The 21,426-nt window shown below is 54.6% G+C and overlaps 2 protein-coding genes across 5 annotated transcripts in view; both read left to right on the top strand.

Moving 5' to 3' along the window:
• PNPLA7 (patatin-like phospholipase domain containing 7) overlaps positions 1 to 546 on the top strand; it is a 53,319-nt gene extending 52,773 nt beyond the window's left edge. The window contains exons 34-35 of the mRNA XM_006900670.1: positions 229 to 332; positions 454 to 546. Of these exons, the coding sequence (XP_006900732.1) occupies positions 229 to 332; positions 454 to 546 (197 nt within the window). The remainder of the gene's footprint in view (positions 1 to 228; positions 333 to 453) is intronic.
• A 1,159-nt stretch (positions 547 to 1,705) lies between these two features.
• NSMF (NMDA receptor synaptonuclear signaling and neuronal migration factor) lies at positions 1,706 to 10,181 on the top strand. 4 transcript variants are annotated; one of them, XM_006900613.1, is made up of 15 exons: positions 1,790 to 1,860; positions 2,878 to 2,939; positions 3,529 to 4,026; positions 5,490 to 5,565; positions 6,479 to 6,547; positions 7,236 to 7,288; positions 7,668 to 7,757; positions 8,174 to 8,298; positions 8,381 to 8,464; positions 8,623 to 8,656; positions 8,729 to 8,799; positions 9,078 to 9,157; positions 9,364 to 9,466; positions 9,602 to 9,677; positions 10,082 to 10,181. In XM_006900613.1, exons 1-15 carry the CDS (start codon positions 1,790 to 1,792, stop codon positions 10,177 to 10,179), a joined length of 1,590 nt encoding a protein of 529 aa, XP_006900675.1. In that variant the 3' UTR covers positions 10,180 to 10,181. The 4 variants fall into 4 exon arrangements, with proteins under 4 accessions (XP_006900676.1, XP_006900675.1, XP_006900677.1 ...); XM_006900615.1 differs by lacking the exon at positions 1,790 to 1,860 and adding an exon at positions 6,155 to 6,160 and having other exon boundaries at positions 2,884 to 2,939; positions 10,082 to 10,179; XM_006900614.1 differs by lacking the exon at positions 6,479 to 6,547 and having other exon boundaries at positions 1,706 to 1,860.
• Positions 10,182 to 21,426: the final 11,245 nt, after the last annotated feature.

The following is a 21,426-nucleotide window of genomic DNA, read 5'->3' as shown; positions in this document are numbered from 1 at the left end:
CCCCCCCCGGCCACCGCGCTGGCCTTAAACTCAGTAAGGAGGAGCCTTGGTCATCGGGATGTCAGCTCCATGTTCACAGCTCAAGGCACATGGGTGGGGCATCGCTGTACTTTGTGGTCCCAGCATGGGCTACCCCTCCACACCGCAGCTAGAGCTGTACAGCCTTTGTCAGGGGCCCTAGGTGGGCTGGAGGCACTGGGAAACCAGTGCAGCTCTCCCTTGGTCCAGATGAGTCTGACTATCAGACTGAGTACGAGGAGGAGTTGCTGGGTACCCCCAGGGACATATACACCGACCTGCAGAGCACCGCAGTGGGGGACGACTCAGACTCGGTGAGCTTGTGGGGCCAGCAGAAGTGGGCACTGGGATATGGCTCTGGGCCCTGTGTATGGGGGTGGTCACGAGGTCGGCCTGCAGCTGAGGTCAGCTGCCTGATGGCACCCCTGCTTCCAGGATGAGCCCTCACTACGATGCCGGCATGTATGTCCAGCTTCCCTGTCCTCCTCCCAGGATCTCACCGTGCCCTCGTTTTTGGACCACAAGTAGTGACCATCTCTGCCACCCTGGGCACACTCAGCCTCTCCCACCCACGTGTCCCCATAGGGTGCTCTGCCTCCCTAACCCCACAGCCTGTGGTGTCCAGACCCTGGCCTCGATGAGGCCTTGCCCATAGCATTAAAGAATTAGAGTGAGTCTTGTCTGTATGTGTCCTGCAGGTTCATCTTCCAGGGCCCTCAGCGCTGTGGGTATATGTGAGGGGACAGCATGGGAGTCAGGCTGACCCTCTGCTGGACAAAGACCTCAGGACCACTCTCAGCTATGCAGTGGGACACGGTATCTATGATAGCAGCCAAGGCCCCCTGAAAACAAGGATGTGCCCTGGCCACATATGGCTGACCCAGTGCTTCACAAAATCTCCTCTAAAAATGGAAAGTGCACGTGCCAGCCATTTCTGCATCAGGAAACTATGCAAACTTAGAGATGTTTTGGGGTTTCAGCTCAGAATTGTCAGAAGGGACCTGTTCCTGGAAAGGTGGAGGGACAGAGAAGAAGCCAACAAAATGGATTGAAGGAGTGACTAGTGGGCCTGAGTGTGGTAGGGATGTAGGGATGGGCTGGAGAGACTAGAGATGGCACCTGACTACTCAGGTATGTGCATAGTCTGTGAGGAGCAAGGGCACCGCGTGGGAGGGCCCTGACCCTGGACACTACTGGCTTCAGTTTCCCCTCAGAGGCTAGCTTCACTCCCCCGTCCTCAGTGGAGGTGGGCAGGGCCCCAGAGACGTGCGGCATGCCTTGCACAGTACCCGCCCAGCCCCGTGATGACATGGGGCCGTGCCCCTCAGAGTCCTCGCCAGGCCCCGTGATGACACGGGGGTGTGCGCCTCTCAGAGTCCCCGCCCAGCCTTAACTAGGTAGGGGCGTGTCTCAGAGTCCCCGCCCCCCGTGAGGACATGGGGGGGCATGCCTCAGTCCCCGCCCTACCATTGACGACTGGGGGCGTGCCTCGCAGGATTCCCGCCACGCCCCGTGACTTCTCGGAGGGTGGGGCCTCCCGGGCCATGACGTCTGGTGGGTGGAGCCTCCCAGTCGCTCCTGGCTGCTGTCCTCGGTGCAGCGGGACTTGAGGGCCGGTGCGGCCATGCGGGGCCCGAAGCTGACCCCGACTCCAGTCCCGTGTTGGACCTCGACCCTGCCCTCCACTCCCGGCGCAGTCCGGATGCCCAGACGGAGGCGTTGGCGGGCGCGGGGCGCGCTCTGAGGTCGGGGATGCGCCGCCGCCTCGACCATGGGCGCCGTCGCCTCCAGGAGGAGGGCGCTGAGGAGCGAGGCCATGTCCTCAGTGGCAGCCAAAGTGCGGTGAGCGCAGAGGCGGGGCGGGGTGGCCGCAGTGGTGACCACCGGGCTCAGCCAGGGAAGGGGCGGCTGTGCAGCCCTGGTGAGTCGCCTGCCCTTGCTCGCCTGGACCCCCACCTCCTTCCCAGCTTAGCACCCCATTTCCTCCCTGTCCAGCACCCCCATCCCTGCCTACTCTCTAGCGCAGACCCCCCACCTCCTCCACAGCTGAGATCCCCATCTCCTCCTCGCCCAACACCTCCGTCCCTGTCCGCACCCAAACCTTCTTCCCCACCCGGACTCCCACCTCTTCCCCAGTCAACACTCCAAACCCGCCCCCACCGACATCTCCTCTATAGCCAGACTCCATTCTTCTCCCCAGCCTCTTCCCCTCTGCCTCTGCCCCCCTACCCCATGTAGCTCCTGCCTGCCCCACCGTCTTCCCCAATGCCGCAGCAGCTCTTTTTGTCCTAATGTCCTGCCCTTTCTACCACCCCCCCCCCAGTTTGTCTCTCCAGCTCCCCCTTTGCCCTCTTCCCTTCTTGTCCTTCTTTCTCCCCACAGATCATTCTGGAGTCTGTTCCCAGACCTGGGGAGCACCCCCACCCAGCCCCTAGCATCTTTACCACCAAAATTCCCCTCCCTTTCTATACCTACACCAAGTCAGGAGACAAGAGGGCCCCAGGTTGGAGTGGGCGCCTGGCCTCTGGAGGGGGAGGGGCCTTTCCCTCTCCAGCTTGTCCACCCCCGGCTGGGGAGGTCTGGACAGAAAGCAGCCAGGAGGGACAGCCTTTGGGTCTTGGCAAGATGACAAAGACTGAGGGGATTTCCTCTGGCAGTGGGCATGTTACAGGGCCAGACACCTCTCCTTGACCACACGCATGCAGTCAGACACACACTTACATGCACACAGGAGCAGTCATGCACAACACACACAAGCATCAAGTCCTCAGCTGATCGTCAGAGCCTGGAGATGGGGGCTCAGGAGCTTTGGGGGAAACCTTCAATCACTGACCTAGGCCTCTGCTGTCCGCCCTTCAGAGCAGCCCGAGCATTTGGAGAGTACCTGTCTCAGAGTCACCCTGAGAACAGAAATGGTGCAGGTATGGGCCTGAAGGCAGAGACGAGTGTGGGTTCCTGTGGTCCCCCACCCCGCAGCCTGGCTATCAACGCTCTGCAGGGTGGTGGTGGTGGTGGGTGGCCCTGAAGCTGCACAGGGTAGTGACTCTCGGCCTGATTCCAGGCCCCCTCCCCAGCAGTGCCTGGCCCAGAGCCCCAAGAGAAACATGAGACACTCGTTGCCATGGCACCACTCAGCTGTTGGCATAGCAACAGAACTCTTAGCATCCCCAGGCTGGTACCACTGCCTCTGGGGGCTACCTGGGGGGCTGAGGCAGGACAGTGGCCACTGCTGCAACTGGGTCATGCCCCCCTGGTCCCCACCACCTACCTACACAGGCCCCACCACAGAGGGTGGAGGAGGGACAGGAAGTCACTACACCCCCCACCCCACCCCCCACGCACACCAGGAGCAGGTGGCCCTTGGCCCAGCCGGAAGGGAGACAGTAGTCCAGAGGGGACTTGGGAACACCTTTTCAGAAGGTGTACAGAGGGGCAGCCCTAGCCCCCTCAATGTCAGGTCAGAGACCTGGAACAGGTGGGCTAGAGGTACACTGGGTGCCTCTTCTCCAGACCACCTGCTAGCTGATGCCTATTCTGGCCACGACGGGTCCCCAGAGATGCAGCCACCCCCCCAGAACAAGCGCCGCCTCTCCGTCATCTCCAACAGCCGCTATGAGGGCAGCTTGTCCGACGAGGCAGATGGAGAGAAGCCAGCTGGCGAGGGCCCTGAGTCCCGTGTGTACACCATCTCAGGCGAGCCAGCCCTCCTGCCCAGCCCTGAGGCCGAAGCCATAGAGCTGGCAGTGGTGAAGGGTCGGCGCCAGGGCGGCCATCACCACCACCATGCCCAGCACCCTCGTGGCAGCCCTGGAGGCAGCCGTGACGACCTCAGTGGGCCCTGCCAGAGCTGGGCAGGCAGCCAGCAGGGGACTAAGGAGTGCCCTGGCTGTGCCCCGCTGGCCCCTGGCTCCTCCCCACGGGCCTTTGGGCTGGACCCACCGCCCCTGCCTGAGTCTGCAGGCCACCGCAAGAAGCTGGAGAGAATGTGCAGTGTGGACCGTATGTCAGGTGAGGGCTGGCTGCTGGGTGTGCTTGAAAGCTCAGGTGAGGACACTGGCATCAGGTGAGTGGGTGGGCGACAGCTACCAGGAGTCGGAATACTCAGGTTAGCACCCACAACCCTGAACAATAGCCTGAGTGCAATGAAATCTGTGCTTGGCAAGGCCCACCTATCTGGATAGCTTCCTGGAGACATTGCCACCAATCAGGGAGGGCTTCCTCGAGACAGAAAACTGGGAGAGTCTTAAGGACTGGGCAGGCCAAAGTCATAGCTAAACTTGACAATCAGGCTTCCTTGGAGGGAGTTCTGGGCCGCATTCCTTGCTCTGGGCCCACGCAGGGGTGTCCTTGGGCCTAGGAGCTGTGTGCCTTGTACCATTCTGAGAAGTCCCTGGGACCCCTATCTTGTGGTTGCTCTGCTATATAGAGGGGACCCCAGGGACACCCAGGCCTATGCCCCTGGAGTCTCAGGTCACAGTCCACAGAAAAGGACTTTCCTCCCAGCTTGCATCTTGGGCCTCTCGGGGATCAGAGCTAGCTGGCAAGCAGACCCTTCCCCTTAGGCATGGTTCTGGGAGGGCAGGCCATAGATCTCGTGTCCAGCTTCTCTACCCTCCCCTTCCCCACACATATATAAGGAAGGGGCTGGGATGCCCCTAGTACATCTTTATGGTCTCATACCTGCTTGACAGCAGTAAGGATCAGGCCTTACTGTCCGCAGGCTGTGATACACAGGGGCTGGTCCCTGCCATGGAGAGCCTGCAGGAGGGCCTGGCTGGGCCAACGTGAACACAGGTTGGGGTGGAAGCTGAGAAGGCCCAGGAAAGACAACAGCTGGTGTCTGTGCACTGCTCCTTTTGCCCACAACAACTTGTGTCCTCCCCAGGTCCCTGTAGCCCAAGCAGGACCCTAGAGCCTCTGGAGCTCTCAAGAACCCCGGAGGTTTAAGCCTCAGAGGTTCCAGGGAGCTACACCCAAGAAATTAGGGTGCATTTGCTGAGTCCTAATCACTGAGAGGCACAATCATAAATACCATGTGTATTGAGCCCCTCCATCCTCGCCCTTCCATCCTCATCCTCTCTCCTCATCTCCGTCACCTCCATCATCTTCATCTCCAGCCTCAGCCCTTCTTTCCCCAGCCCTCTCTTCTTACCTCCCATGTTCATCACTTCCATCCTTACCCCTCCATCCTTGGCCCTGTGTTGCTGGGGACACCACAAGTACTGAATGGTGATCATGAACACCGTGATCACTGAGCACCTTCTAGCTCAGGGCAAGTCCCCCATGAGGACTAGCTGCCCTGCTATCCTTGCATTGTTCCCAACCTTACCTGGTCCAGCGTGACTGTCTGTCTTTCCCTGCCATCCTTGATCGTGTTGGACTGTGAGGCCAGGAATGCCTGTACCTGACATACGGGGGCCTCACCAATTCCTGGGCTGCCATCATCACTGCTTCTCTCACATCTCCTCCAGATGACATCCCCATCCGCACTTGGTTCCCCAAGGAGACCTTCTTCAGCTTCCAGACAGCAACTACAACTATGCAAGCGTGAGTGTAGAACACTCAGCCTTTCCACATCCTTGGCCCTGTCATGGTAGTGCTGCCCTGTTTGTGGACCTGGGGGACTTCCCCTCACCATCCTGTCCTGGTCACACTGTGTGCTTGGTCAGGGGTTCTGGGCTTTTTCTGCTGTTGCTACTGCTCTGCCCCATACATGCACCTCAAGTAGCACCCACCTCATTTTCTGTCCACCAGGGTTGATGATGGCTTTGGGGTGTCTGGAGGGCCTGGCATATACCTGAGTTCTGTCACGGCTCGTCATGGGGGGGTACCCTCTCCCACAGTGCCCATTCTACCTGGCATAAAAAAAAATTCCATTTCTGAAGCTTTGTCTGGAGTCTCAGCACAGTGCCCCCCCCACACTGTCCCTCTAGGCATGGCCTCAGGCCCAGGGCCAGCCCAGCCCAGTATTAGCAGCTGGTGACTGTGGCTGAGGTGACTTCCCTACCCCAGAAGCCCCAGGAACTAGCCCCTGGTAAGGTCCTGTTGGCAATGGGGCTGTTGGGGCCCAGGGTCTGTGATGCCCTGGCTAACTGCCCTCTCTCTCTCTCTTTGCTTCTGCCCACTGTGGCTCCAGCATCTCGTAAGTACCCTCTGAGACGCATCCCAGGGTATGGCCATTGTCCGGTGGGGGGGGCCTTCCTACCCCAAATAGGTCTGGACAGGCCAGGCGCTGGCTTCTGCTTTGAGGTAGGGAGTGCTGCACCTGAGGCCTGACCCCCAGCAGGTCCCGAGCCGCAAGCAGGACCTGCTGGGAGCCTGGGCCTTGGGCTGGGCTGCGCTGCCCCTCGCATCAGGCTGGGGGGCCAGGACCCCTCAGCCTGGCCCAGCACCTGCCCTGCCCGAGGGCCTGAACCTGCCTCCTGCCCAGGGCGGCTCTGTGACTGCAGCCCTTCCCCAGGGTGTTCAGGGGCCACGCAGAGAGGAAGCGTCGCAGGCGAGAGAATGAGTCCGCGTCTGTAATCCAGAGGTAGGGCCTGCTGGCCACTCGCCACCTTGTCCGTCTCCTCTGGGCCGAGGTCTGGGCCGGGTGGGGCGGGCGGCGGCGACTGGCCTGGCCCTGCTCTGGGACGCGCAGTGGGAGAGGGTTGGCCAGTCCACTGGCCTCACCCTAGGACCCAGATGGGCAGTCCTCCTCGTTCTGGCCCCTGAGACCCAGAGCTTCGAAGTAGTAGGAAGCCCACCTTCCTACCTTCAGGGCCAGGGCCAGAAGGGCCCATGCAGGGACATATGAGCAGGAGGACCACAGGGACATCATGGTGGGAGAGCCTGGCCGTCCTGGCACCACTACAGGACAGGATCCTTGGTGGTCTGGGAAAGAGCAAAGAGTTCTGGGGTGTGGGCCAGCAGGACATGGTGAGGTGGTAGGGTCAATGTGGGTGGAGGTGGCAGAGACTGGCTGTGTGAGTGCAGAGGACACATCCCTGGGAGGGGCTGAGAGCAGGCCAGGATTTTCATCTTCCTCCCGGGAGGCCTCAGCGTGAGAAGGGCTGAGTGGAGGTTGCCTTCGGAGGTGGCAGGTGGCGACTAAGAGCCAGAGAAGGTGCGGAGGGGGGGGGCAGGTAGATGCTGGACAGAGGCAGGAGGGCCATGGATAGGCAGGTGAAACATCCGTGCTCTCAGACCCTCCCCACCCTATCCCATGCTTCCTCCCGCAGGAACTTCCGCAAGCACCTGCGCATGGTCGGCAGCCGGAGGGTGAAGGCCCAGAGTAAGGCTGGAGTTGGGCAGGTGAAGGGGCGGCTGCTGTGCTTGCGGGGCTTTGCAGGCTACTATCTGCTCCCAGACTCCGCCTCCGCCCCGAAAGCTCCGCCCCCGTGGCGCTAGACCCCGCCCCCAGGATCCCACTCGAGCACTACCAGACTCCTCCCAGTAACCCTAGCGGCCCAAGACTCCGCCCTCTCCCCTGCCGGTCTCTAACTCTACCCCTGAGCACCTGTGGCCCTTCCTCACGCCCCACCCGCCCAGGCCCCGCCCCTCAAGGCTCCTCACCGGCCACGCCTCCATCGAGGCCACGCCCCTGCAGCCCTGTCCCCCTCTGGCTAATGCGGGTTTTGCTTTCACTGCAGCGGGTTTTGCTTTCACTGCAGCGTTCGCTGAGCGGCGCGAGCGGAGCTTCAGCAGGTCCTGGAGCGACCCCACCCCCATGAAAGCCGACACTTCCCACGACTCCCGAGACAGTAGGTGCCCGGCGCACGCCGGCCCACCTCCCCAGGCAACCATTCTCCCTGCTCTGCAGGCCTTCTGCGCTTTCGCTGTCAGCCTCAGTTTCCCACCTGTGAGATTCTCGTGGGTGGGACCAACTGAGATGGCAGCACGAGGGCTCAGGCTCACGCGGCAGCAGCAGTGCTGAAGACAGCGGTGCTAGGGTTCCAGATAGTGCCTCTGGCTAGCTGAGCACCGTGCCCAAGCCCCAGGGCTCCTGAGACCCCGGGGATCGGGGACCACAGTGCTGCTCCCCATATGGGAGCACTCGGGGTCCCACCCCAGTGTCTCACTGGCTATGAGCAGGCATCGTGGAGAGGTGCACACAGAGCCAGGCTGGGACAGGGGAGCGGTAGGTACCAGCCATCCTGTGACCCCCTTGTCCCCTCAGGTAATGATCTGCAGAGCTCCTGCTGTACGCTGGATGAAGACTTTGAGGGCCTGGACTGGGAGGCTGAGAAGGGGCTGGAGGCCGTGGCCTGTGACACAGAGGACTTTGTGCCCCCCAAGGTCATGGTGAGGCATGGGGCTCAGTGGGGCTGTGGGGGCCTCGGAGGGCTGGGGGATGTGCCTCACTAAGCAGCCCTGCCTCCTCCAGCTCATCTCCTCCAAAGTGCCCAAAGCCGAGTACATCCCCACAATCATCCGTAGGGACGATCCCTCCATCATCCCCATTCTCTATGTGAGTACTCCCGGGGTGGCACGGGACACACGGGACCCACAGAGCACAGATCTCATGGGGGCGGGGGAAGGTGGGACAATCCCTGTGGGAGAGACAGAGCCTTCCTGAGGAGGCACGTCCACAAGAGGGGCCCTGATGTGGCCTGTGTCTTTCCTCAGGACCATGAGCATGCAACCTTTGAAGACATCCTGGGTAAGTGCCCTCTGCTCCAGAGGAAGGGGCTGGGCAAGTGCTGGGCAGTCATCTTCCACTCTCCATCCACAGACGAGATTGAGAAGAAACTCAACATCTACCACAAGGGGGCCCGGATCTGGAAAATGCTCATCTTCTGCCAGGTAGGGCCGTCCAGTTCCAGCCCAGGTGGGGTCCCCCTATGCCAACCCTGTTCCAGCCCAGGAAGGACCCCCTATACCAGCACAGAAAAGGGGCTGCAGTGGTAGAGGCCCAGCAAGGGGAGGAGAAGTGAAGGGGACAGGTGTGTGGGAGAGATTGGGGCACAGGGGGCCTAAATGGAACCATCTGAAGGGGCTGCAGAAGCCCCTGCTCAAAGCACCTTCTCCCCAAAAGCCTCCCCCAGATCCTCCCTCACCCCAGTTGTCTCCTCACTATACAGGGAGGCCCAGGACACCTCTATCTGCTCAAGAATAAGGTGGCCACGTTTGCCAAAGTGGAGAAGGAGGAAGACATGATCCAGTGAGGGGAGCTGCTTTGGGGGGGTTCAGGACCTGAGACCTGAGTCCGGGCTGTCTTCTTCACAAAACCCTGCATGATGCTTCTCTGTAGACCTGCATGGCCCACTCCCTGTTTTCCCGGGGTACCTGGTCTTCAGCACCCCACGACCTGCTCCCTCCTCTCCTCTGGAGACCAAACTGAAGGCCTCTCATGGTCTCTCTCCTAAGCTTCTGGAAGCGTCTGAGCCGCCTGATGAGCAAGGTGAACCCGGAGCCCAACGTTGTCCACATCATGGGCTGCTACATCCTGGGCAATCCCAACGGGGAGAAGGTGTGAGCTCCCCTGGGGCACCCCTTCCCGTAGTGCCACAGGCCTGAGGTCCTGACAGGATGGGGCTGTGCTCTGCCTACACTCCTGCGCCCCTTCCCCACTCCCCCCCTTTACCATTGCCTTTCTTGCTTTCAGCTCTTCCAGAGCCTCAGGACCCTCATGACCCCATACAAGGTCACCTTTGAATCCCCCCTGGAACTGTCCGCCCAAGGTGAGTCCTCTGCTTGGACTCTATCTCCGGGTGAGTCTGGGGTCCACACATGGTCCCTTGCCCTCCAGGTGGTCTGAGGTCCCTCCCTGGTCCCCAGCCTCAGGGTGGGTCCAGGACCCCGCAGTCTCTTGCCCTTCTGGCAAGTCAGAGACCCCCACCTGGCCTCCTGCCTTACAGGTGGGTTTGGGGTCCCCACCTTGCCCCTGACCTTGGAGTGGGTCCAGGACCCCTGCCTGGCTCCCACTCTCTAGGTAGGTCAGGGGTCCCTATTTGGTGCTTGATCTTGGGGTGGATCTAGGACTCCCACCTGGCCCCCAACCTCACAGTGGGTCCGAGACCCCCACCTGGCTCCTACCCTGAAGGTGGTTCTGGGGTCCAGGGCCTGAGCCACCCTCATTCTCCAGGGAAGCAGATGATTGAAACCTACTTTGACTTCCGGCTGTACCGCCTATGGAAGAGCCGACAGCACTCAAAGTTGCTGGACCTTGACGATGTCCTGTGAGGCCGGCTGGCTGCTCAGGACCAGGCAGATGGGGCCAGGCCATTTTGGCCCCTGTGTCTCCGTCCTGGCCCAGCATGGAGCCACTTGAGGGCGATGCTCGCTCAGGTTCTCGCGGTCTGCTGCACTGGTCAGGGACCCCCAGCCCTGCCTGTGACCAGAAGCCTCCTTGGGCCATAGAACTAAGTGCAATTTCACACCCATGGGACGATGCCAAGTGCAGTGGCATTGCTAGTTAACTAGTTAAGCATATCGCTGCTAGTTAGCATGTGGATGGCGGCCCCTGGCCAGTGTGGCCAGACCACGGCCCGGCCGTCTTCATCACCAGCAGCAGTGAGCCTGGCTGTCTGCCCACGAGGGCCCCCAGGCCCCATTGTCCGCTCGGCCCCCTCCCCATGCTTCCTCTGACCTCAGCGGACCAGCAGGCAGTGGCGGGGAGCAGCCTCTTGTCTGGGACACTTGGGGCCTGTTCTGTAATGTCCTTTATCTGCTGAGAGAGTAGTTCCTGCTGAGTGAGCAAGTCCCAGCGGGGCTGACCAAGCGGGACTGGGTCCTGTCAGCTGGCAGGACGTTATTGCCTGCGCCCCAGTTGTGGGTGTGTGTCCAGAGCTTTCCAGGCCTTGTGAAGGTGGCCCTCCTGTATAGAGCTGGGGCTCGGGGGCAGGCCCCCCTTTTCTAGAGCCGGGCTTGAGGGTAAAGATAGGGGCTGGGCACCTGCGGCTTGGAACCATGTACGATATCCTTAGAGTGACATTAAATCTGACCTTCCGCTGCGCCTTGTGTGCCCTCTCCTACACCTCTCACCGCTGGATGGGATCGGGGGAAAACTCGAGACTGGAGATGACGAGGGGAGGGGATGACAGGAGAGGGTCCTAGCCTCATGCGGCCGCCTGCCTCACTACCAAACAACCTGCAGATGTCACATCTGGACTGGATTTAGGAATGGGCTCAGCCTAGCTTCCCGCTGGGCTGTGTTCCACATGTTGTCAAACCCAGGGACTAGCGGGGAGAGACCAGCCTTTCAGATCTGCAAACCAGGGAAGACAAGAGCCCCAGCGGGGCCACTGACCCCCTCCAAGTGGCCCTGAGCACCCTGACTCATCCCCTCCTGAGTCCCCTGGGAGACTGGGAAAGGAAATAGAAGTGACTGGTTCTGGTTTGGACAAGGTCATCCTTGAGGCCACCACCCTTTGCATCCCTGTCTGAGCTTTGCCGTTTGCCTGACACCAGTGGATCTCAGGAGTGCCCCCTTAGATACCTACCCAGCACCCAACCTTGCTCTGGGAAGCACTCTTTCAGCCTTGGACACCTCTCAGTGTTCATCCGGAGGATCTGGGAGGGGACAGCAGGAAGCAATGACTGACCTACCTAAGCGAGGTCTGAGTGGTCCAGGGGTCCCGGTACCCACGTCCACTAGCTGTGATGTTCACTCCCTCGAGGACACCCCGGGCTGGCCCAGCACCCTGCTGCTAGAGACGCCACAGAGAGCTGCAGGCCAGGTAGCCGTGGGATCCCAGCCTAGGGATCGTTCCCATCGAGACTGTGCCTAGAAAACCTGGGCAGGCAGGCATGTGCTCACATGGGGTCAGCATGGGCTGGAACCACTCCAGGGCAGCACCTCCAGCACCTGACAAGCACCCAGAGATTGTAAAGAGAACACCACCTTTTCCAAAGGAGACACATCACTGAGGCAGAAACCAGACGGGAAATTAGCAGCACATGAGAGAAGGGCTTGCTGGCTGCCGCTGAGTCAGAACTGACCCCCCAGCAGGTTTTCAGAGACAGTAAATTGCTCCGTAGGAGACTGCCCATCCTTCTGTGGAGCAGCTGGTGACTTTGAACCGTGTGCCTTCGGGATTGCAGCACAGCTGAGCATGAGCCAAGGATTAGGGTCCATGATAAAGAGTTTTTATAAACTGATGAAAGGAAAATGCCAGTAGTGGAAGATGAGCACAAACATCAGACACAGTAGAAGTGGCCAGCGTGGGGCCAGGCCAGGGAGGTACTGGGAGCCAGCAGGCCCCGTGGGCAGAGTGGGGCAGGGCAGGAAGCGATGGGGCACTGTTGGCAAAGCAGTGGATAGGGAATTGGGCCTGTAGGGCACATCTGGCAACGGCTCCTGTATGACACTGGCCCCAAGGAGGTTCAGCTCTATGCAGGGATGTGTGTGTGGGTGAACTGACCATGAATTTTCACGGACCAGGGCAGCATAGTGAGTGGGCAGCTTAGAGCCCCCCAAGTCTGCTGTTTAAACCAGGGGGACCTGGATCCCTGATCACAGAGCATGTTGAGTCCTCCCTTGCACTTCGGCCTTCAGAATGTTTCCAAGATCACGTGGGAACGAGGCAGACCTACTGTGTGGGCAGCTCGCCCTGCGGACCAGGAGCATTTGCCCCAGTCCATGCGTGTAGCCACTGGGCACACTGAGGGGAAGTCCAGGAAGGGAGCCGAGCCTTGAGAAGCCAAGCAGGACCCTTGTCACCAACATCCAAGGGCTGCTGAGGTGTGGCCCTCATTCTGTTAGAACAGTAAACACTACTAAATAAACACTGTGAGCCCTATCCGCACATCCTCCCCTCCCTCCCCAGGAAGTGCTACCAAACCAAAGACAGTTTGAATCTACCAGCTGCTCTGGGGGAGAGAGGGCAGTGTTCTCCTCTGTGATTTGTTCACTGTCTCTGAAAATCTGTCTGAGGGCCATGGAATATAACCCACAGGTGGCTTAGAGCTCCAACCAGTTGGCCTGCAAGTTAGGGAGGGAGGTGCCTTTAGCTCTTGGGGGAGGCTAGCCCCATCAGCACTGCACGGGGGAGGGACTGTCACTGGGCAGTGTGTGGGGCCGAGGAAGGGCCACCCTAGTCCTGTGCTGGGAAGGTGCGGAAGGACCAGGGTGGCCCTTCCCAGACATGTGGAGCACTAGGAGGGGCACGTGCACACACAGGGTGAACAGACACAGCCTTGACTTTGGGAGGAGAGAAGGGACGCAGTAAGCGTGGACCCGTGAGTCCATGACCCCTGTGCTGCAAATAGTGTGCGCTGGGCTTGTCCCCATGCTGGAGCTTCTCTGTAAGGCACCCTGCCCCTCCCACCGGCCCTTCCCCTGGTCATGCGCGGACAGCTCACCCTCTCCCCTGCATCCACCAGCTTTCTTCCAACCATGATGCCCCAGCTCCAAGCACAGCACCTCCTCCCCAGTGTCCTTTCTCATGGCAGGAGGTCAGAAAGGCAAGGGACTCAAACCAGGGGGCCACGAGATGAGTGTGAACTTCATCCTAAGGGCCATGGAGAGTTGGAGGCTCCTGCCCAGGTCGGTGTGCCCCAGATGCCTGGGTTGTCGCTGGAGTCCCCCAGAGCAGAGAAGGCAAGGGAATCCACTCCCACCATCCTGAAGAGCTTATAGTCTGAAAGTCTTAGCCAGTGAACTAAGGGCAACAACACCAACAACAAATCGTAGAGATTGAACAGACAGAAAGCTCACAGACAATATGATTGCACAAAATATCCTCTGGGGATCTATATACAGGTTCCTCCAGTTCATATGTGCGTTTAGCAAGGTCACAGATACAAGGTCAACACAAACACCAGTCATAAAAGATCCATTTTTGCCGATTTCAAAGAAAGGTGACCCGACAGAATGTGGAAATTATCAAACAATATCATTAATATCACATGCAGGCAAGATCCTGTGGAAAATGATCCAGAAATGACTGGAATAGTCCATCAACAGAGAACTGCCAGATGTGCAGGCTGGGTTTAGAAGAAGGCATGGTGCAACAATGAATGAATGGAAATCGAAAGTCTGTAAATTTTCATTAACGTTAATAAAAAAATTTTAAAAAAAACATCAGGGTACTAGGGATATTATAGCTAATGTTAGATGGATCTTGGCTAAAAGCAGAGAATACCAGAGGAATGTCTGTCTGTGCTTTATTGACTATGCGAAGGCATTTGGCTGTGTGGATCATAACAAAGGATGGCTGACTCTGAGAAGAATGGGAATCCCAGAACACTTGATTGTGCTTATATGAAACCTAAACTTGGACTAGGAGCAAGAAAAGAGCAAGGAGACACTGCATGGTTCAAAATTGGGAAGGTTATCCATACCTTTCCAACCTGTATGCAGAGCAGATTATCCGGGAGGCTGGGCTCTATGAGGAGAATCGTGGCGTTAGGATTGGTGGACGATCTAGCAACAATCTGCATTATGCAGATGACACAACCCTGCTCACTGAAACTGAGGAGGACCTCATGCACTTACTGCAGAGGGTCAAGGACTGCAGCCTTCAATATGGACTGAGGCTCAATGTCAAGAAGACAAAAATGCTCACCACTGGACCAATTGGTAGCATCAGGATGAATGGCGAAGAGATTGAGATTGTTCACAGCTTCAGTTTGCTCGGCTCCACGGTCAACACTTTTGGCACCAGTAGCCAGGAAATCAAAAAACGTATTGCGATGGGAAAGTCTGTGGTTAGGGACCTCTCTAAAGTACTCAAGAGCAACGGTGTCTCTCTGGAGACTAAGGTGCACCTGATACAGGCCATGGTTTTTGCAATCACTTGTCATGCATCAGAGAGTTGGACAATGACTTGGGAGGATAGAAGGAGAATTGACGCCTTTGAGCTGTGGTGCTGGAGAAGAGTATTGAATGTACCATGGACTGCCAAGAAAACAAACAGATTCATCGTAGAGAGGGTTAAACCAGGTTGCTCCTTGGAGGCAAGGATTCTGGGGCTTCGTCTGACATACTTTGGACATGTTGTAAGGAGAGACAGGTCTTTGGAGAGGGACATCATGCTGGGTAGAGTAGAGGGACAGCGCAGGAGGGGAAGACCCTCTATGAGGTGGATTGATTCAGTGGCTGGGGTAATTCGGGATGGGTGTGTCAGAGGCAATGATATTGGCACAGGATAGAGCACGGTTTAGAGCTGTTGTACATACGGTCGCTATGAGTTGCAAACGACTCGACGGCACATAACAACAACAACATACACCAGCGATATTTCCTATCACCATACCTTTTCAATCTATATGTAGAACAGATTATCCAGGAGACTGGGCTCTCTGAGGAGGAGTGTGGCATCAGTATTGGAGGAAGACTCATCAACAACTTGCATTATGCAGATGACACAACTTTGCTTGCCAAAACTGAGGACGACCTGAAGCACTTGCTGCAGAAGGTCAAGGACTGCATCTTCAACATGGATTGAAGCTCAACATCAAGAAAACAAAAATTCTCACCACTGGGCCGATTGGCAGCATCATGATAGCTGGTGAAGATATTAAGATTGTTAACAGCTTTAGTTTGCTTGGCTCTGCAATCAACACTCTTGGTACCAGCCGCCAGGAAATCAAAAGACAAATCACACTGGGAAAGTCTGCTGTCAGGGACATCCTCAGAATACTGAAGAGCAACAGTGTCTGTCTGGAGACAGGTGTGCCTGATCCAGGCCATGGTCTTCGCAATTACGTGCTATGCATTCGAGAGCTGGACAACGTCTAGGGATGATGGAGAATTGATGCCTTTGAACTGTGGTGCTGGAGAAGAAGAATATACCATGGACTGCTAAGAGAACAAATAGATTCATCCTGGAGAGGGTGAAACCAGGCTGCTCCTCGGAGGAAAGGATTCTGACGCTCCGCCTGCCATACTTTGGACATGTTGCAAGAAGGGATCAATCGTTATAGAGGGTCGTCATGCTTGGGAGGGTGGAGGGACAGCACAGAAGAGGAAGAGCCTCCATGAGATGGATTGACTCAGTGACTGGGGTAACGGGGGGTAGGTGTGTCAGAGAAGATAAGATTGGCACAGGACAGAGCAGGGTTCAAAGCTTTTGTACATAGGGTCACTAAAGTTGCAAAAGACTTGACACATAACAGTCAACACAGGGAGCTCTGGTGGCCTGGTGGTAAGGAGCTGCATTGCTAACCCAAAGGCAACTGGTTCTAATCCGTCAGCTGTTCCAAGGGAGAAAGATGGGCAATGTCCTGTGTGGTTTACAGCTTCCAAAACCCGCTAGAAGGTCCGCAGGAGTTGGTTCAGACTGTACAGCAGAAAGCCATAACAGCTCTAGTGAACTATTGAAAACCAGCATAAACAAAAGCATTTACAGTGGTGTTGTTGTTATTGCTGTGTATTGTTGAGTCAGAACTGACCCACAGCTGATTCTCCAGATTGTTTTCAGGGGCAGTAAACACAAGCAAAGAGATTGCCTATCCTTCTCCACGGAGCAGCTCAGCGACTCACAGTGACCCTCCGAACAACTCTGAACTTCACCCTGTCCTGAGCCTAACCATCTCTGACACCCTTGACTCTGTTACAAGGCATCTCATCTCTTGTTCTGTCCTTCTCTTCCAAGCATAATGTCCTTCTCTAAGGGCTGGTCCCTCCTAACAACACGATAGGAGACAGTTTCACCATCCTGGCCTCCAGGGAGCACCTTGGTTTCACTACCTCCAGGGCAGGTCTGTTTGTTCTCTCAGCAATCCATGAGATATTCATTGTCCTCTTCTCCAGCACCACAACTCAAAGGCATCAATTCTTCTGTCATCTTTACTCATTGGCCAGCTTACAGATGCTTAGCAAGTGAGTGAAAAGGCCATGGCCTGGGTCAGATGCAGCTTAGTCTCTAGACTGACATCATTGCACTCTGGGGATATCCTTGACAGCAGACTTTCCAAGTGAAACTTGTCTTTTGATTTCCTGACTCCACCATAGCTGCCCCTACATTAAATATTTAGGTGAAAATCTAGCAAAACATGTACAACTTATTCTTTCTGGAAACTAGAAAATGCTGCTACATAATAATTTTAAAACTTAAATACTAAATAAGGGGAAAGATAAATCAAATTTGTGGAGACTCAAAAGTGTGGCCATATTTATTCTCTTCAAAGTGACTATAGTTTTAATTCATTACCCATCAAAATTTTGAATAGTTTTTTAGATATAAATATTCTAATTATAAAATGTGTATGGAAAAGGAAAGAATTATTTACATGAAGAGTAAAGTCGGAGGACTCATACTTCCCAATATTCAGACTGTCCGTGACTGCACCAAGGACAGTACACAGGCAGGTCGCTGTGTGATCTTATACAAAGGTGTAAAGGAACCCAAGCTGACAGAAGTCTTTTCAACAAATGATGTTGGGACATGTGCAGAGGAAATAAACTTTGGTCCAAGCCTCACACCTTACACAAATCTGAACTCAAAATGGACTGAGGATTTGAATATACAAGAAACCATTAAGCCTTTAGGAAAAAGAACCTGCCACAAGCCCAGGATAAGTAGAGTGCTGAGCAGTGACGTGGAAAGCATGACCTAGAAAGGAGCAAAGTGAAAAAAAGGAAGCACTTTGCTCCGGGAAGTATAGCAATACAGAATGAAAAGACAGTCCTCAGACTTGGAGAAAATATTTGTGAATCACACACCTGACAAGAGATTTGCATCCAGAATATGTAAAGAGTGCTCTAAACTCAGCAGGAAAGTCAGAACAGTAATGATACGATAGTGAGAAGCTCTCGGGAGAAGAAGCGTTCTGGGGGAGAATGAGCAGCAGGCAGCATCACTCATTATCAAAAGCACAAGCTGAAGCCACAGTGCTGTGTCACGACACGTCTGTTAGGATACAAAATAAAAAAGGGTTCGGGGCGTTCGTCCATGGCAAGTGGTGCTGCTAACACAAAGGTGGCACGCCTGGGTGGTTCAAACCCACCAGACCACCTGGCTGGCTGCAGATGCAGGTGGACCTGCTCTGCACAGCATCTGCCAGTCTGCATCAAGTAAAGCACCACCTTTGTGCGGCAGTCCCCGCCCAGGCCTGCAGCCCACGCAGGACTTCCAGGACAGTGGGAACCTCAGGGCTTGCAAAGAACGCTCGCAGCACCTGCAACAGCATGCAGGTCACACGTGCAGATCACACATGCAGATCACACATGCAACACGTGCAGGTCACACGTGCAGGTCACAAGCCCACTTGGGAATAGCCTGTGCTTGTTGGGTTAGCAAGGCAGGATCACTCCTGGATGTGTTTTGAATCACTTTCTTCTTTGTTTATTTAGGGTTTTCTTAATTCCTTCTTATTGTAATTTGAGTGAAAGTTCAGAAAGCAAATTTTTCACTTAATCATTCATACATATTTTGTTCTGTAACGTAGATTTCAAAATCCACATGGAAATCCTACTTTTCACCCCTTACTTGTAATTCTGCTCATAATCGATATCTTCTGGAATATAAAAAGAGATTAAACAAGCAGAGAGAGAGTCAGGGTAAGACAGGTGCTGAGACACAGTGAGGTCCTGGAAAGCAGGACCAGCAGCAGAGCCGGACCTTCCCCCAGAGCCAACAGAACAAGCCTCACCGGAAGCAGCCACTGCTTCTAGTCAGGGGGACCTGCTTCTTGTGCCAGGATGTCGGTCTTTATGTAGGAGTTCAACTTTCTCCTCAGAGCACCTGGTAGAGTCTAACTGCCTCCTTTCCAGTTAGACATCCAACACATTACACCACGTGGGCTCCTTCCCCATGGCTGTTGTCCTGAATGTGGACTTTTTGTTAGGTACTGTCAAACACAACTCACAGCGACCCTGTGAACAACAGATCTGAACCCTGTTATATCCTGTGCCATCCTCATCACTCCCAACCCCCAACATATGTGAGCCAATTGCTTCAATCACTGCTGAACCATTCGGTTAAGGCTCTTCCTCCTTCATGTGTCCCTCCACCTTTCCCAGCATGATGTCCTTCTCCGAGGAATAGCCTCTCCTGGCAACGTGTCCAAAGCAGAGATGAAGCTTTGTCATCCTTGCCTCCAAACAGCATTTTGGCTACACTTCTCTAAAACACACTGATTGTTCTTTTGGCAGTTTGTGGGAAACTCCATACTCTTCTCCAATACCACAGCTCAAAGTCATCAATTCTTCTGTCACACTTATTTGTTGTCCAGTTCTCAGCAGCAAAGCAAATGATGGAAAAGACCATGGCCTGAATCAAATATGCCTTAGTTTTCAAACTGACATCAGTGCTCCTCAGTACTTCGGAGAAGTCCAGCCCAGAGGACTTACCCAATGTAATATGTCTCGTGATTTTTAATTCTTTTTTAATTTAATTTTATTATTCTTTGTGTGTGTGCCGTCAAATCTGATCTGACTGGTACAGGAGGAGATGCCCCTCCAGCTCCAGCCGAGCTTCTGGTGGATTCGTACCAGCTACCTCTGGGATTGCAGTGCAGCTTCTTGCCACTAGGCCACCAGAGCTCCCTGTCTCCTGATTTTTTTATTGCAGGTTCCAAGGGTGTTGATTGTGGATCCACAAAAGTTGAAATCATTAACAATTTAAATCTTTTCTCCATCTGTCATGCTGTTGCTTGAGGATTTTTATCTTCTTGATGTTGAGGTGCAATCCATATTGAAGACTATAGTCTTTGATGTTTTGCAGCAAGTGGTCCTCCTCACTTTCAGCAAGTGAGGTTGTGTCATCTGCATAAAGCAGATTGTTGATGAGTCTTCTAATCCAGAAGCCACATTCTTCTTCATGGAGTCCAGCTTCTTGAGTTATTTGCTCAGCGTATACTGAATGGGCAGACAAGCGTTGACATAAGGGTTTAGGAGGGTCAACGCAGGAGAGGAAGACCCTGGATGAGATGGATTCACACAGGGCCTGGGGTAATGAGAGTAGGCGTGTCAGAGACAGTGAGACTGGTCCAGGATAGAGCAGGGTTCAGAGTTGTACATAGAGATACTATGTTGTTATCAGGTGCTGTCAAGTTTATATGCTCCATAGCGACCCCGTGAACAACAGATCTGAACCTGTCCTGTCCTGTGCCATCATCACGCTTCCCGACACATTAGAGCCCATTGTGGCAGTCACTGTGTTAGTCCACCTGGTCAAGGGTCTTCCTCTCCTTTGCCAACTCGTAGGGTCGCTATGAGTCAAGGGTGCTTAACAACAGTGAGAGAATAATTTTCTTCTTGTTAAAGCCTCCTCCTTGTGGTCATCCTGTGGTAGTGGCACTAGATGACTGAGACAATGGCTAACCTTTTGAGGGTCCTTCCAAATGAGGGGAAAGAAGGAACAAAAATGGTGGAATGAGGCTCACCCTGGTGAACCAGACTTGGGGTCAAGGGGTCTGGCCAGCACCTGGAAGTTAATTGCATCAAATGGTTTATATGGCTTCCTCATCAAAAGAACATTTTTCTTGACATTTAGGTACTTTTGTATTTTCTTCATCCCAGAAAAACCCAACCACGTTCTCCACTCAGGAGTTGGTGAGCACTTCTGTGATGTCTCCTGCTCCAGGCACTTGTGCTTCTTTTATCCACCACCTTACCCCATCTTCATATGTGGAAATCCCTTCTCTACAATATCCATACACATATAAGGAAGTCCAGTGAATACCACTATCATTCAGATATATGCACCAACAACCAGAGCCAAAGAAGAGGAAATAGAAGATTTCTACCAGCTTTTACAGTCAGAGATCAATCAAACATGCAATCAAGGTGTGTTGATAATAATGGGTGACTGGAATGCAAACGTTGGGAACAGAGAAGAAGATTCAGTAGTTGGAAAACATGGACTCGGTGACAGAAACGGAGCTGGAGAGTTGGAAAACATGGACTCGGTGACAGAAACGGAGCTGGAGAGAGAAGGATTAAATTTTGCACAATCAATGACTTACTCATTGCAAATGCATTTTTTAAGAGTCATAAACACAGGTAATATACATGGATTTCACTTGATGGTATGCATAGGAATCAGATCGATTACATCTGTGGAAAGAACCACTGGAGAATTTCAATATCAGCTGTGAAAACTAGGCCAGGAGCTGATTGTGGAACAGACCACCAACTACTCATATGCAAGTTCAAGCTGAAGCGGAGGAAAATTAAACTGAATCCACAGGAACCAAAATATGACTTTGAGTCTATCTCACCTGAATTTCAGAACCATCTCGGGAACAGGTTTGAGGCCTTCAACACTAATGAGCGAAGATCAGATGAGCTGTGGGAGGATATCAAGGGTGTCATCCAGGAAGAGTGCAAACGGTCATTGCAAAGACAGAAGAGGAAGGAAAGACCAAAATGGATGTCAGAAGAGACCCTGAATATTGCACTGGAGTGCAGAGAAGCAAAAGCACAAGGAAGAATTCAAGATACTGAATTCAAGAGCTGAATAGAAGATTTCAAAAGTCAGCACGGGATGACAAAGTAAAATATTACAATGAAATGTGCAAGGAGTTGGAGTCAAAAGGGCC

Source organism: Elephantulus edwardii, unplaced genomic scaffold (assembly GCF_000299155.1).
Source record: "Elephantulus edwardii isolate Elephantulus edwardi_28Jun2011 unplaced genomic scaffold, EleEdw1.0 scaffold00289, whole genome shotgun sequence".
NCBI classification, from domain to species: domain Eukaryota; kingdom Metazoa; phylum Chordata; class Mammalia; order Macroscelidea; family Macroscelididae; genus Elephantulus; species Elephantulus edwardii.
Note: the sequence above shows the minus strand (reverse complement) of the source record. Positions and strands in the feature narration are given on the sequence as shown.

What these genes read in the sequence shown, in the direction of transcription:
- NSMF (XM_006900613.1), top strand. Translation starts at nt 1,790, where the DNA reads ATGGGCGCCGTCGCCTCCAGGAGGAGGGCGCTGAGGAGCGAGGCCATG. An exon ending in GCAACTACAACTATGCAAGC is followed by an intron (nt 5,566 to 6,478) that starts GTGAGTGTAGAA and finishes GCCCTTCCCCAG; the next exon opens with GGTGTTCAGGGGCCACGCAG. An exon ending in AAATGCTCATCTTCTGCCAG is followed by an intron (nt 8,800 to 9,077) that starts GTAGGGCCGTCC and finishes CTCACTATACAG; the next exon opens with GGAGGCCCAGGACACCTCTA.